Genomic DNA, 16,357 nt, shown 5'->3' with positions numbered 1-16,357 from the left:
TTTCCTAAATTAAAAAAGTTAATGAGGAGGAAAATGTTGTGGATTATAGACTATTTTGTTCCCCTCTCCCCTTTATGTGTAATAAGGTGAGGATTCTGTGTATCAGTTTTTATTTTAAATCTCTTTTTGTATAAGTGCTTGTAGAGGTGAAGCTAATCTCTCCACAGGGTTCTTGACTATAGAATTTCCAGGCTTAGTCATTGAAATATGCATAATCTGTTCTGTTCTCTGTGCAGGACTGATGCATTTAAGAAAGTCCTGTGAATTTTAAACAGCCTTGTCAAAGAAAAGCTACAGTTAGAATTTCATTTACAGAAGCATTGCTTGGTTGTATTGTGGTTTAAGATTGAGGCATTTACGCTTACACATCTTTAAAGCAAATGTCACTTTTTTAGATCAAGTTTAGTATCCTTTTACAATTACTTCTATTATTTGTATAGCACCAGGGGTCTGCTAGGTGCCTTATAGGTAGCTATAAAATGAAGTTCCACTGTATATATTTAGGTGTCAATCTTCCAGGTCAGGCTGAAGACTTTTTTTTTCTTTTCTTTAATTTGAGAAGGGGATTAATCATTTTTTTGTTTTCTTGGATTGTTTCTGCTGGTTCAAGAATTTTCTTGGCGTTTACCATTTGTTTGTGAACCTAGATAGAAGGCTTATGTAAATCAGCCTTATTGGCAATATTGTCCTCAGGACAGAAACTGTGCCAGAAGTATTTTGGAGTTCTGGTTTTTGCTTCAGGTCCCATAGCAACAAGAGCACACCTTTTCGGGAAGTAGCCAGTGGATGCTGGAAAAGGTCACCAAAGAACCTTTGAATAGGGTGACCAGATGTCCCATTTTTATATGGACAGTCCTGGTTTTGGAACTTTTTCTTATATAGGTGCCTATTACCCCCCACCCTTTGTCCCATTTTTTCATAGTTGCTATCTGATCACCCTACCTTTGAACAAATGGGATTTTTCCCTGAAGCAGAAGGTAGGGGAGGTGAAGGGAGGAGTGGAAGAAAAATAAGCAGTTTGAAGTTAGTGAGTCAGCCAGGAAAGTAGAAATCACAGCTGAGCTCCTAGAAAATACTTTGCAAGTTCCTGCAGAGTATCACTGCCAGGCAAAGTCACCTGCTGATGCAAGGAACCCATCAGTTCTTTTATTCAGCCAATGAAGACTTCAGGCAGGAGACAAGATCCTGAAGCAAGAGAAGAGACTCTTGTATGGCCATGGGGACTGCTTCGTCCAAACCTCCTCAGAAACATCTGTGACTCATAGATTTTAAGGCCAGAAGAGACCTTATCTTGATTTTAGTAAGGCTTTTGACGCCGTCCCGCATGACATTCTCATAAGCAAACTAGGGAAATGGGGCCTAGATGAAATTATTATAAGGTACGCATACAACCAAAGGAGTAGTTATCAATGGTTCGCTGTCAGTCTGGGAGGACGTATATAGTAGGGTCCCGCAAGAGTCAGTCCTGGCTTTGGTACAATTCAGTATTTTCATTAATGATTTGTATAATGGCGTGAAGTATATGCTTTTAAAATTTGCAGATGTTATCAAACTGGGAGGGGTTGCAAGCACTTTCGAGAATCGGATTACAATTCAAAGTGACCTTGATAAACTACAGAATTGGTCTGAATTAAACCAGATGAAATTCAGTAAAGACAAGTGCAAAGTACTTCACTTAGGAAGGAAAATCAAATCAACTACAAAATGGGGAATAACTGGCTAGGTGGTAGTACTGCTGAAAAAGGATCTGGGAGTTATCGTGGATCACAAATTGAATATGAGTCAACAGTGCAATGCAGCTTCAAAAAAGGATAATATGATTCTGGGGTATATTAACAGGATTGTTGTATGTAAGCCATGGGAGGGAATTGTTCCACTCTACTAGGCACTGGTGAGGCTCAGCTGGAGTCCTGTGTCCAGGTCTGGGCGCCATACTTTAGGAAGGATGTGGAAAAATTGAGGGAGTCTGGAGGAGTGTGACGGTATTGCCAGGCCCACACATTCACAAGTCTTGAGTCAGGCCTCAAAATTCATGTGATTGGCTTACAAATCATGACATACGCACACTATGTATATAAGATTTTAGTTTCTTTTTGTCTCCTTTGGAAATTTTAGTGTTCACATTTTCTAGCTTTTCTCTGCAACCGCGAGGGCTAGCAACTTTTTTTGTAGTAAATGAAAGTTGAGATTCTCATGTGTAATCACTTGATTCCAGGAGCTGGGCTTTAAGAAAAACACCTAACATATTGAGACTTGCGATAAAATTGCAAGAACTAGCAACAGTGGGGATCAGTCCACACATGTCTGACTTTGCTCTCAGGCCCACGTGGAAGGAAGACTCCCAACACGGAAGCACAAAAGCCCTTATTTCTTTAAAAAAAAAAAAAAAAAAGAAGGGGGGGGGGCGGGGGGTTTAAAAAATTGGGCATAGGTTTTAATTTTTTTAATTACGATTAATTTTTTTGAGTTAATTGCGTGAGTTAACTGTGATTAATAGACAGCCCTAATATATATATTAATTGTGATTACTCACACTTTTAATCGCACTGTTAAACAATAGAATACCAATTGAAATGTATTAAATATTTTTGGATGTTTTTCCACATTTTCAAATATATTGATTTCAATTACAACACAGAATACAAAGTGTACAGTGCTCGCTTTATATTATTATTTTTATTACAAATATTTGCACTGTAAAGATGATAAATAGTATTTCAGTTCACCTCATACAAGTACTGTGCAATCGCTTTATTGTGAAAGTGTAACTTACACATGTAGATTTTCTTTTTTACATAACTGCACTCAAAAATAAAACAATGTAAAACTTCAGAGCCTACAAGTTCACTCAGTTCTACTTCTTGTTCAGCCAATCGCTCAGACAAAGAAGTTTGTTTACATTTGCAGGATATAATGCTGCCTGCTTCTTATTTAAATGTCACCTGAAAGTGAGAACCTTCAATTCTTCCCCAAGGAGTTCAGTCACAAATTTAATTAACGCATTTTTTTTAAACAAGCGTCATCAGTATGTATTCAGGCCCTGTGGAAGGGTGGTAGAAGATGAAGGGACATATGAATCTTTAGCACATCTGGCACGTAAATACCTTGCAATGCAGGCTACAGAAGTGCCATGCGAATGCCAGTTCTCACTTTCAGATGACGTTGTAAATAAGAAGTGGGCCACATGATCTCCTGCAAATGTAAACAAACTTGTTTGAGCAACTGGCTGAACAAGAAGTGGGACTGAGTGGACTTGTAGGCTCTGAAGTTTTACATTGTTTTATTTTTGTACATAATTCTACATTTGTAAGTTCAACTTTCATGATAAAGAGATTGCACTTGTATTAGGTGAATTGAAAAATACTATTTCTTTTGTTTTTTTCTGTGCAAATATTTGTAATAAAAATAATATAGAGTGAGCACTGTGCAATTTGTATTCTGTGTTGTAATTGAAATCAATATATTTTAAAATGTAGAAAACATCCAAAAATATTTAAATAACTATTTAAATAAAATTTAAATCAAATTATTTTTAGTAGCGCAATTAATCGCGATTAATTTTTTTAATCGCTTGACAGCCTATATATATATATTGGATATTCTTGCGGTAGATTCCTGAACGCCTCTCAGGCAATGTACCTCTGCCTATTTCTGAAATAGGAAATTCCTGCGGCTAGGAAATTCCAGGGACATACAAATGTTCAAAGTTTTCGCGATCCCCATCTGAGGAGATTCTTGATGCCTTTTAAACAAGGAGGGTTGTACTGCGAAAGAAAATTGTGATTCAGAGCACAGATTAGCTGACCTTTGGAGGGTTTATTAGACTTCTACAACAGAGTTTTCTTTTGCTTCTTAAAACTGCAGAGGTAATGCTGAGTGTGCAATGGGAACAGATGTATTGTTCTGGTAATTAGAGAAAACTATATTTGGTTATTTGTAACTTTTACATTTAAAAAAAAATGTGTGTTCGGTTATTAAACAGGCACGTTGTTCCTCTCAGTTTTGTTCTGTAAATGCTTTCAATTTTAATTTAATAGATTAATTCCGAAATACTTGTATAGTTCTCTGAAAGTACGCAGTGCTGTGATCTCTCCCTCAATTAAAGCAACCATCCACGATGCTGTGGATTTTCTAAGGGACTGTTTATTGTTTTCTCTCACTTTGTGCTACAGGCGCTGCTTGAGTCTATGGTGGACGCAGCTGAGAATCTTTGCCCGAATGTGATAAAGAAGACCCACATTCGGCAAGACCTGATTGAGGCCAGCACAGAGAAGATTTCCATTCCACGTACCTTTGTTAAAAATGTGCTCTTGGAGCAGTCTGGAATTGATATCCTCAATAAAATTAGGTATGTTAAAAGCACTGTGAAACCTGTCCATAAATATTCTGAAGATAGTTAAAGACCATGTATTGAGTTGTATTTCTGTATTGCTTGTGTATATGTATATCAGTATGTTTTCTGAACATTCCTGCAAAAATACATATAGAAACTGGTATGTCACCATACAGGCCAATCGGTTTGGTCCAGAAAATGCAAATATTTAGGTTTCTACAACAAAGTTAATTGCATCATATAGCACATATGTAGTATTTGGTATGCCTATTTTCATCATTATTTCTGTGGCTTTAAGGGACACAATCAACTTAAAAATCATATGTCTGAAAAATGTTACCTACTGTTGTTGTTGCTGATGCCTAAGATTACTATAACTGAAGAAAATTGGAAGATAACAAATACTACTGTCCACTTTACCACCTCCTTTGTTTTGGGCATTTGATGGCACATTGTGAGTTACTGGTTTTTTTGTTCTCCCTATTTAGTCAGAAGTCACTGTAACTCTTTTATGTGGGGGGTTGTTTTGCACAGTAACAAGGATCAGACAAACACATTTAAAAATTTGAAAATAGGATATTCTAGCCTCTAAATTTGGAAGGGGAATGCAGAGGCAGGTATAGTACTTTAAACTACTTGTAATTCATTATTTCCAAAAGATGAGATTCCAAGTTAGTTTTATTATATTCTTCTTTATTAAATGTACATCAGAGCGTATACAAGATGTACTATATGGTCAAGTTCAGGAGGTAGGAAACTTAAAACTTTATGGTTGCTATCATTTCGATGGAGATAATTTTCTGCTAGGCAGGGTTAACAGCAAAAGCATGTCATTTTGCATTGTAATGGTTGTATCTTTGCAATGGGAAAAGAGAAATGTATTTGTACTTAGGTATGTGAGCTTTTCAGAATGCAGTAAAATTTCAATACCCATGGCTAAACAAGTGTATTTAGATTATGTTTTTAAATGGGAAGCGTGTGCTTTTTTTCCCATTACTCTTGTCAAGTTCAAGAGTAGATGAATGAAACTTCTTTCTCTTCCAATCTTCCCTCCGTCCATCCCTCCCTTCCTCACATTAAAAAAAAAAAAAAAATCACCATTGCTTTGACACCAATCATGGAAATTTTCAGCCTCCCAAGGAAATGTCATGAAATATGAGCAGCTGAAAACATAGGTATTGCTGAATTAGCTACACCTTCTGATTCTTTGACTTTAGGATAGTGATCAATTGGTCCATGTCTAGTTGGCAGCTGGTATCAAGCGGAATGTCCCAAGAGTCGGTCCTGGGGCCGGTTTTGTTCAATGTCTTCATTAATGATCTGGAGGATGGTGTGGATTGCATCCTCAGCAAGTTTGCAGATGACATTAAACTGGGAGGAGTGGTAGATACACTGGAGGGTAGGGATAGGATACAGAGGGACCTAGACAAATTAGAGGATTGGGCCAAAAGAAATCTGATGAGGTTCAACAAGGACAAGTGCAGAGTCCTGCACTTAGTACGGAAGAATCCCATGCACTGCTACAGACTAGGGACCGAGTGGCTAGGCAGCAGTTCTGCAGAAAAGGACCTAGGGGTTACAGTGGATGAGAAGCTGGATATGAGTCAACAGTGTGCCCCTGTTGCCAAGAAGGCTAATGGCATTTTGGGCTATATAAGTAGGAGCATTGCCAGCAGATCAAGGGATGTGATCATTCCTCTCTATTCAGCATTGGTGAGGCCTCATCTGGAGTACTGTGTCCAGTTTTGGGCCCCACACTACAAGAAGGATGTGGAAAACTTGGAAAGAGTCCAGCGGAGGGCAAAAAAAATGATTAGGGGACTGGAGCACATGACTTTTGAGTAGAGGCTGAGGGAACTGGGATTATTTAGTCTGAGGAAGAGAAGAATGAGGGGGAATTTGATAGCTGCTTTCAACTACCTGAAAGGGGGTTCCAAAGAGGATGGATCTAGACTGTTCTCAGTGGTACCAGATGACAGAACAAGGAGTTAATGGTCTCAAGTTGCAGTAGGGGAGGTTTAGGTTGGATATTAGAAAAAACTTTTTCACTAGGAGGGTGGTGAAGCACTGGAATGGGTTACCCAGGGAGGTGGTGGAATCTCCTTCCTCAGAGGTTTTTAAGGTCGGGCTTGACAAACCCCTGGCTGGGATGATTTAGTGGGGGATTGGTCCTGCTTTGAGCAGGGGGTTGGACTAGATGACCTCCTGAGGTCCCTTCCAACTTTGATATTCTATACTAATGAAGGCCATAAAAGGACTTTTTTAGAGTTACAAGTTGTAAATAGCTCGGGGGGGGGAGTTCAAGCACATCAGCCATATGTTCTTCTACATTATATTATTATTAACACTACGCACCACTATAATACAAGGAAGTCCCATCTAATGGGTCGGGAGACATACATTGTTTTCTTACCAGAAACTCTTATTATTGGATTGGATTCTCAAAAGGAGTTTATGGGAGCTTGGAACCCAACTTCATTGAATTATAATAGAAGTTGGGTGGCACATTCCCAGAAGCTCCTTTGAAAATACCAGGCACATTTATGTTCCATTATTATGTCATTGCCATCTGTTGCTATTATTGCTTGTACATATTGCACACAAAGAGAAAGGGAACATAGCTTTGTGTGTTAACTTAAACAGTTTTGTGGGTTGATACTGATTTATGCAATTAGGAAAAGATCACAAAGCCAAGAGCCAAGCCATCTATTAAAGCAAGCAAATTCTTTATTGGGACACTTGTCTTTGTCTTTGTTTATGCTAAGGCCTAGCTTGCACTTAAAAAGTTTTACTCGTATAACTGTCAGTTGCGGGTAGGAGGTGATTTTTTTTGTTAAGTTGACATCATTATTCCAGTAAAGCCCTAGTGTAGATGCAGCTATACTGCTATAAGGCACTTTATACTGGTATAACTTATTTTGTTTTGCCGAACCAGAATAAGTAATATTAGAATAAGCATTTTTATACGAGTTAAACTGCATCCTCACAAGGGAGTGGGATGTGTGTTAACTCTTTAACTATGCTGGCACAGTTAAAGCGATACAATTTTTAAGTGTAAACAAGACCTACCAAAAGCAACAAGAAAACTTTTTTTAAATCTGTTGATTCATTTAGGAAGTTTAACAGGTTTACAAATCATTGCTATGTTAATATATCAGAGACCAAGTTGTAATCATTACAACAGTGAGCTTTTGTTAGAGGAAATATTATACAGTAAATATTGTAATCCGATCTCTCTATTTAGTAGGGTATTACTATATTGTAAAAATGAACCTAGGACATGCCAGAAAACAAATTTAATCACAATAGAAAATTTGTATTTCTTCCTCCCTGTGAGATTTCTTCTTGAAAATAAGGAAGAAAATAAAGGGAGTAAGAGATCAAATAAATCTTTGCTGCAGGCAATTTTAAATTCTGCATTTTGTGAGACCTTTAACCTAGGGAAATTGTGACTCAAGCCATCAAAGGGTTAACCATTTAATATCTACAAAAGGGACGATGTACATGTTTTGCCCACAGCATGTTGGTTGGTTACCTAGAGTTTGTTTCAAGATTTGGCTCCATTAATTAGTATAATTCTGGGGACTTCTGCACTCTGGGAATACTTACTGCTACTAACATCAAAACAAATAGTGAAACATTTCTCTGTGTGTGTAGACGTAATGGTCACCATCTAAAGATGTGTGATGACAGTCAAAGCTGAAAAAAAAAGTTTCATTTCCATGAAGAGACAGTGGTAAACCACAACACCAAGTACAAATCTAATGTAATGTTGGTTTCTTTGGGCTTGTCAGTTTTAGCTTGAGGTATAACAAGCCCACAACCCAATTCCCATCCACAAACACACATTTCTAAGTCGAAGTGGTGTTTTAAATTCTTGTTAGCTGGCCCATTGCTGGGGGCGGGGGTTTGAAGCTGACAGGATGCTGACACACAAGCCAGTAATGGATTGGGGATGCAGCTGCAGCTCAGGTTAGCTCAACTGCTAATCCAGTCACTGTGCTAATCAAGTCACTCTATGGGTATATCTACACTGCAGCTGGGAGTGAGTCTCCCCGCCTGGGCGAACAGACGCTCACTAGAGGGGCTTGAGCTAGCATGCTAAAACTAGCAGTGTGGACGCTGTGGCTCCTACGGAGACTCAGCCTAGCCACCTGAGCTCAGTCCCAGGGGTTCGGTTAGGTGTGAGAGCCTGAGCTGCCATCTGAGCCACTGTGTCCACGCCACTATATTTAGTGCGGTAGCTTGAACCGTGCCAGCTCAAGTCTGTCTACCTGGCCTGGGAGGCTCATTCCCAGCTGCAGGGTAGACAAACTATGTGTGACTTGAGTGTGTTTTTGCAGCGTGGCTGCTCTAACTTGAGCTAAGCATGCCCGAGTGGGATAACTCGAGTATAATCACTCATACATGTTGCAGTGAAGGGGCAAGCCCAGTGTACACAGTGCTGATGTCGTGTTACATCTAGTAGCGATGTTCCACACCTTCTTGTTGAATGCTAAATACATGGACTGTCTGAAACAAAATTTGTAAGGCAGGAACTAGTTATTTAAAGCAAAAGCACAGACAATTTGCAGCCCAGGAATGGTGATGGCAGGTTGCAGAAACAATACAGTTGCCATTTAGCTGACAGAAGGGTACAAAAAGGAGATAGAGCAAGATTAATAGTTAGGTAAAACAAGCCTTAAACAGGTAAGACTGTCTGAATTCACTCCAAACCAGATTTGTCTTCTCTAACATCAACGCATGTATTGTTCCTAAGCAAGTCTGACCATATGGTTCTTATTAAGTTGTCCCTTAGCCAGATGTTTTTGTTTCTGCCATTAGAAAAATGTTAGAAGCAGGTTGAAAATGGTCCAGAAGTTCTTGTGTGTATTGCAGGATCTGAGAGTTATTTCTGAAGGGTTCAGTCCTTCTACTTGCACCTTCTTGTGTTTCATTCTCAAAGACAGTAGCAGGCTCACAGGTAATCTTCACACCATAGAACTAGTGCTGTAAGGGATGGCAGAGTCTCTTGTGTGAATTGAAAGTTACTCTGTTCTCATTTTCAATGTTCACACAGTGAAGTGAAGCTGACTGTGGCCTCTTTCCTATCTGACCGAATTGTGGATGAAATCCTGGATGCACTTTCACATTGTCATCATAAACTGGTGAGTTTTTGCACAGTTCTGAGTAGTTCAGGGTGTCTTACCACCACCACCACCACAGCATTCATGACTTGCTCACTTTCTTCTTCTCACAGCTACATTTCTAAATCTGCCTAATTTTCATCAGCAGCATCATTTGAAACATGGTCATAGGGTGAATAGTCCTGGTTTAAGGAGAAAACAGCCACAGAAGAGGCTGCATTACTTAGCTGCCTTACTATCTCTTGCATGAATTATCAGATCTGAAACCAAAAACGGCTTTGCAAGAACATATATTCACTAGTTAAGGAGACAACTACTGGCTGTCGTAGTGAGACATTAGGCGTTGCAATTGAAATAAAGTCAGATTTCATTCTTTAGGAGACTGTGGAGCAAGCTGTAGAGACCTTACTTCCCAAACCTGTGCATATTCTGAGGCTACTTCAGAAATGTGAGGTCTTGGACTGGAAGGTGTATCTATGTAGAAGATAAAAATGTTCAGCTATTTACTGGAAGACGTTCTGCTGTCAACCACTTACTGTAGATGTACCTGCTTCCTGAAGATTAGAGAAGATATACTGCTGTATGTCTACAGATCAGCTTATGGGTTCCTGTACATTAATTGTTATTTTTAGTGGAGAGCGAAGTAGATTATTGGACTCAGACCCAAGTTTGATGAGGGTGAGAGGAGCTAATGCTGGATTGTGCAGGGTTGTATAAAAAGAGTGGCAGCAATAGCAAAAAAAACAAATTTCCAAAACTTTCCAGAAGTTCCACTGTGAGTCAACATTCCAAGCGTAGGAGCAGCATTGGCAGCATCTTTGTCACTGCTTTGTTTTGCTCATCCATATTTTTTGTCAGGGAAATAGATTGCATCATTATCAATAGAAGACAGATTTGCTTTACTATTATTGGCGCTCCTGCTGTTGTGAAATGCCTCCTTTGTAGCTCAAAGTATAAAGCTATCGAATGTACAGACATCTGAAGAAACACGCAGTAGTTCCACATGGGAACTATCCAGTTAGATTTCGGTCTACCTTGTTTTCTATATCACTGGCATGTTAAGAGAGAGAATAACATTAAAAACGTTAATTTTAAGGCTTATTAAATATGCAACAAATGTTACATGTAGGGGAAATTTTATACCAAGTATTATTAAAAACAGCTGAGGATTCATGTAGAGTCCTTTCTGAGATTACGAAAGGCTAGTCTCAAACAGAAACTTTTGTTTCAAGTGTGAATGCTTTAGGAACAAACAAATTCAAATGGCCCTAACCTGAATTAAGCCCAAGGTCAACCTATCTCCCATTCTATGTTAGAGCTTTAAAATCATACACAATAGTAAGTGTAGTGTGACATTTCATTTTACATTGAAACCAGGTCTCTGATTATGGTATTTAGTGGGCATACAACACAATGTCACAATTTTTTTTAATCACTTGCTGGCCACTACCTTGGGCCAGCCTGTCAGCAAATGACTCTGTTGCATCAGTGACCAATCAAGGATCTTTGCTGCCAAATTCAAACATCAGCAGCATCCTGAAAGTTCTTCTAAGCCCAAGGCAGGATCCAGAGAGAGAAGCACGAGAGAGATCTGATTTCTTACCAGACTGTTGCCCCAAGGAGGACCGTTACTGCTACCCCAAAGGAGCCAGAGTCACCATTACTGCATGAGGACTGACTGTTTAGAAAATAACCAGCAACAGCTCTCGGCTGGGTTGAATTGAGAAGCAGGAGGAGGACCACAACAGAAACCCCAGACCTGAGACCTGCCAGATAAACCCAACACAAGACCTTGGAGCAGATAAAAGCCCCTAAATCTGAACTGAAGAGACCCTGTGTGAGAGCCTGATTGGAAACCAGTCAGCAGATGCCAATCAGAGGAACCCAAGGCGACTGCAAATGGAATGGGAATGATTCCTATTCCACAGCTGAACATGAAAGAAGATTCAGCACCATCAGTGACAGCATGCACTGGTCACTGCAGCCTCTCAGTTCCCAGATGGCTGCACTGATGTTTGTGAACATTGTTGGGCCATCAATCAGACAGCTTGGTTCAGAAAAATATATTGGATCAGTTCTTAGTAGGGAAAGGTGCCACTGCATGCAAAGCACACAGAAAAAGACCATCATAAAAAAACCTATGCAATCAACTGGTGGGAATCTTGTAGGCAGAGTATACCCACACAGTTTCCATTCTGATCCTGGACTGAAACTGAGTTCAGTGTTCTCCCTTCACACCCTCATCTTCTTGTCATGCTTCCCATATGAATGTGCTCACAATCTTTAAAATGTTAACTTTAGACATTTTCTATTGACAATTCATCATAAGGCAAATCCAAAATAAGATCCTGTATTGACAAACATCTTAAACTGATACACCTCTGTGGTTTATATTGCTTGTAGCACATACTTTTCTCCCAGTGTTAACATTAGCAGGGAACGTTTTCAGGTCAACATTTTGAGCACTATGTTTCATACATTTTAAGGCCAACAGTGACCATTGGATCATCTAGTCTGACCTGCTGTATTTCAGAGACCGTTACCCCTATACTGAGCCCAATGATTTGTGTTTGACTAAAGCATATCTTCCAGAAAAGCATCCAGTCTTGACTTGAAGACATGGAGAATTCACCGTTTGCCTTGGTAGTTTTTTCCAATGGTTAATCGCTCCCACCGTTGAAAATTTGTGCCTAATTTGAATTTGTCTGACTTCAGCTTCCAGCCATTGGTTCTTGTTATGCCTTTCTCTGTAAAACTAAAAAGCCCTTTAAAATACAGTATTTTCTCCCCCTGAAGGTACTTTTATATTGTAATCAAGTCTGTTTTCCATCTTCTTTTAGATAAAATAGACTGAGCTGATTAAGGCTATGTCTATACTATAGACCCCATGCGAGTATAGACCCTTAATATAAACGCAGCTTACACTGACAGAAGGAGTTTTTCTGCCAATGTAGGAATATCACCTCCCCAAACAAAGTTAGCTATACTGATAGAAGCACTCTTCTGTCAGCACAGGTGCATCTACACTGCAGGTTTCACACCCCTGATCAATATACCTATCCTGATGTAAGTTTCGAGTATAGACCATGCCAGAGTCCCTGTAAGGAGTTTTCTACAGCAGTGCTTCTCAAAGTCGGGTCGCCGCTTGTTCAGGGAAAGCCTCTGGCGGTCCGGGCCGGTTTGTTTACCTGCCGCGTCCACAGGTTCGGCCGATCACGGCTCCCACTGGCTGCGGTTCGCTGCTTCAGGCCAATGGGGGCTGTGGGAAGTGGCGCGGGACAAGGGATGTGCTGGCCGCCCTTCCTGTAGCCCCCATTGGCCTGGAACGGCGAACCGCGGCCAGTGGGAGCCATGATCTGCCGAACCTGCGTACATGGTAGGTAAACAAACCAGTCCGGACTGCCAGGGGCTTTCCCTGAACAAGTGGCGGCCCAACTTTAAGAAGCACTGCTCTACAGTCCTCATATTTATGTATCTCTTCTGCATCCTCTCTAATTTGTCAACATCTTTTTAAAATGTGGACAGTATTCCAGTATCAGTCTCACCAATGCTGTAGACAGAGGTAAAATCTGCTCTGTATTCCTACTCACTTCTTCCCTGTTTACGTCGCTAAGGATGTCATTAACCCTTTTTGTCACAGCATCACAATGGGAGCTCATGTTCAATTGCATGTTCATTTTGAACCATAAGTCCTTTTCAGAGTCAGTTTTCCAGGGTAGAGTTTCTCATTCTGTAGATATTGCCAGCACTCTTTGTTCCTTAATATATGACTTTGCATTTGTCTGTAGTAAAATGTCTTTTATTTGACTGGGCTCAGAGTGGATTGCTCTGTATGATTGCCCTGTTCATTTAAGTATTTGTTACTTTTATGCAGTTACCTTTATCAACTTAGCTTGTCATCTCATCAAAAAACAAATTCAGGTTTGGTTGACAAGATGTATTTTCCTCAAAACCGTATTGACTGGCATTAATTATATTCCCATTCTTTGATTCTTTATTAATTTAATTTCATATCAAGTTTTCCATTGTTTTGCCTAGGATAAATGTCCGGTTAGCTGGCCTATAGTTACTCTGGTAGTCCCACTTACCCTTTTTGAATATTGGCACAATGTTAATACTCTTCCAGTGTTTTGGAATTTCCCTGGTATTCCAAGATTCATTAAAAATTGAACCTCAGTGGGCCAGAGATCTTCTTAGCCAACTCTCTTAGAATTCTTGGGCTCAAGTGATCCTGGCCTACTGATTTAAAAATATGTATCCTGAATGGGTGCTGTTTAACATCCTCCTTTGTTACTAATGGACTGGAAAGTACTTCATCATCCTCATGTCATATGAGTCCATCATCCTACTTCTTTCCAAATATAGAACAGGAATATTTATTGAACACTTCTGCTTTTTCTGCATCATTAACCATTTTAATATCTCCTTCTAGTAATGGGCTTACACCATTTTTAGATTTATTTTCTTTATTTTGGGGGGGAAGGATAGCTCAGTGGATTGAGCATTGGCCTGCTAAACCCAGGGTTGTGAGTTCAATCCTTGAGAGGGCCACTTAGGGATCTGAGGCAAAATCAGTACTTGGTCCTGCTAGTGAAGGCAGGTGGCTGGACTCGACCTTTCAAGGTCCCTTCCAGTTCTAGGAGATAGGATATCTCCATAATAATAATAATAATTCTTCCTAGTATACTTTTTTTAAAAACTCCTCCTTAGCCCTGCCAGACATAGATTTATCCCTGATGTCTTTAGCTTCCCTTATTAATTTTCTACACTTCATAATTTCTAATTTATACTGATTGCTATCTAGTTCCCCTTTTTTCCATTTGTTTAAAAGAAAAACAGGATAACTTTGAGTAAATGCCATCCTGGTTCAGCGGAGAAGTGAAGGCATCAATTAGATATAATATTTATTAGATATCATTATTTATTATAAAGATATAATATTTACATTTACCCAAAGTTGTCCTTTTTCTTGATTATAGAATCATGGCCGTTTGGCCATCTAATAAACTCTTCTTAAAGAATTCTTCTTAAAGAGCATCCCAATCATTTTTGCTCATGATTTTCCTCAGCCGTGAGACATTAGCCCTTTTAAAACACCAAGTGTTGTCCTCTGTTTTGCCCATATTGAATGTAATCAGATCATGATCACTGAGCCGTAGGCAGCCACTAGCTTCCAGACGAGTGATTTATTCATCATTATCCATCATAATGAGGTCCAAAATAATTACCCCATTTTGCCTGCAATTTTTTTTTATATTAGAAAAGAGGCAGCACTTGTGATTCCTACATTTATTAGTGAAAATCATTTAATCCTACTTTTTTTCATCGGTTGAGTATACTAGCAATTTGTACATTTGTTACAGTAGCTTTTAAATGAAATGGCTTTAAAATGTTCAATATGGTATGAGGTTTTTTTCTCCTTTGGGTGTTTTTATTTCCATAGTCCAGATAAGCAGAGTCTCTTACTGTGTGATTCTCTATTAGCCCTCTTTTCTCCCCTCCTCCTTCCCCACTATCCAGTGTTATGTGATGAGGGGATAGTTCTGCAGGGAGATGGGGAGGCTGGGGCCCAGATGCAGAATTGAGCTTACCCACTGTTCACCACCTATCATCACCTGCAGTGCACAACCATTCTGCTAGTTGTTGTGGGGTTTGTTTTTTTTCCCCCTCAAGACTTCTGATCAGTAGTTTCATCTCTTGATCCTTGTTGTCTAGGCTGACCATTTGACCAGACGTGGTAAGCCACTTCCAAATCAGGAGTCACTGGAGATTGAATTAGCTGAAGAGAAACCAACTAAGCGCTCCACCATCACAGTAGAGGATTTGACTGAGATAGAACGTTTGGAGGATCTAGACACTTGTATGGTAAGACACTTTTCTTCAGTCCATTGGTTAAAAATCTAATCTGAAAAGGTCCTTATGCAAATTTCAGTGGGCAGTTTTTATTATATCAGGGGAATGAAATTAGGAATTTGGCTCAATAAAAATAAATAATTGTAGTAGGCAGAACAAAACATTATCCAAACCAGGTATAGATGAGTGGAAGGAAAAATCTTTCCTTTTCTTTGTTCCATTATCCATTTTCTTATTCATATTCATATTTATTTTCATATTCAGAGATTTTCTCTTGCAAGATAACATCACTTGCCCATGTTCATACAATACTGCTAATATAACAGATACCTCTTCTGCAGAGGTGCTGGTATATGGCGCCGTGATGGCAGCGATAAATCAGACTATGCTACTTTGGCACACTATTTCCTGTCACAACATGCTTCTCTCTGCCTCTGTTATGCTGATGGCCATGAACTGCAGATGATTTTTTATATATATGGATGAAGTCTGAAGCTCTTGCACATGTAATAGGACGACAAAGGGTGTAGAACTAATGATGGTGTTGGGTGAGATTTTCAAAAGCACCTGCATGAGTTAAGAGCACATCTCATTGAAATGCAATGGCACTAGTGCTGGTAAATCACTTTGAAGCTTTTTATATAGTGTTTGCATAAACATTTTAAATAAATTACCTCTAGTCTCCATGCCATATCTTGAATCTTCACAGATGCACTTCAGTAGGCTGCAAACTGTAATTAATATTCTTTACCCTATTTCTTTTCCAACTCATTGTGGACATTTTTTTTGCTCAGTGTGGTGTTTGCTGTAGAGGTGACATCCGTTGGAAGCAGCAACTTAAATTAATTATAGTATTCGCTCCCATGCCTGGCACCTAACCAAAGTTTGCATTGAGGCAGCATGTATCTCAAACACCAACAAATCCCATTTTCCTCCCTTTGGGGCATTGGCCTTTAAAAGAGTCATCAAAGATTCTCATCACCAATCCTCTTGAATTCCAGAAGCGTTCTGCAGCCAACCATCAGTTTAGGTGTTTAACGATTGC

General features: G+C 39.4%; 1 protein-coding gene across 3 annotated transcripts in view; it reads left to right on the top strand.

The window, feature by feature from the left end:
• The window catches only part of CARMIL1 (capping protein regulator and myosin 1 linker 1), a 274,371-nt gene that overhangs the window by 205,833 nt on the left and 52,181 nt on the right, over positions 1 to 16,357 (top strand). For all 3 annotated transcript variants that reach the window (XM_054017434.1, XM_054017433.1, XM_054017435.1), the window contains exons 27-29: positions 4,173 to 4,348; positions 9,393 to 9,480; positions 15,175 to 15,324. In XM_054017434.1, the coding sequence (XP_053873409.1) occupies positions 4,173 to 4,348; positions 9,393 to 9,480; positions 15,175 to 15,324 (414 nt within the window). The remainder of the gene's footprint in view (positions 1 to 4,172; positions 4,349 to 9,392; positions 9,481 to 15,174; positions 15,325 to 16,357) is intronic.

The sequence above is a fragment of the Malaclemys terrapin genome, chromosome 2 (assembly GCF_027887155.1).
Source record: "Malaclemys terrapin pileata isolate rMalTer1 chromosome 2, rMalTer1.hap1, whole genome shotgun sequence".
Classification (NCBI taxonomy): Eukaryota; Metazoa; Chordata; order Testudines; family Emydidae; genus Malaclemys; species Malaclemys terrapin.
The sequence above is the reverse complement of the archived record's forward strand: the minus strand, read 5'-3'. Positions and strand labels throughout refer to the sequence as shown.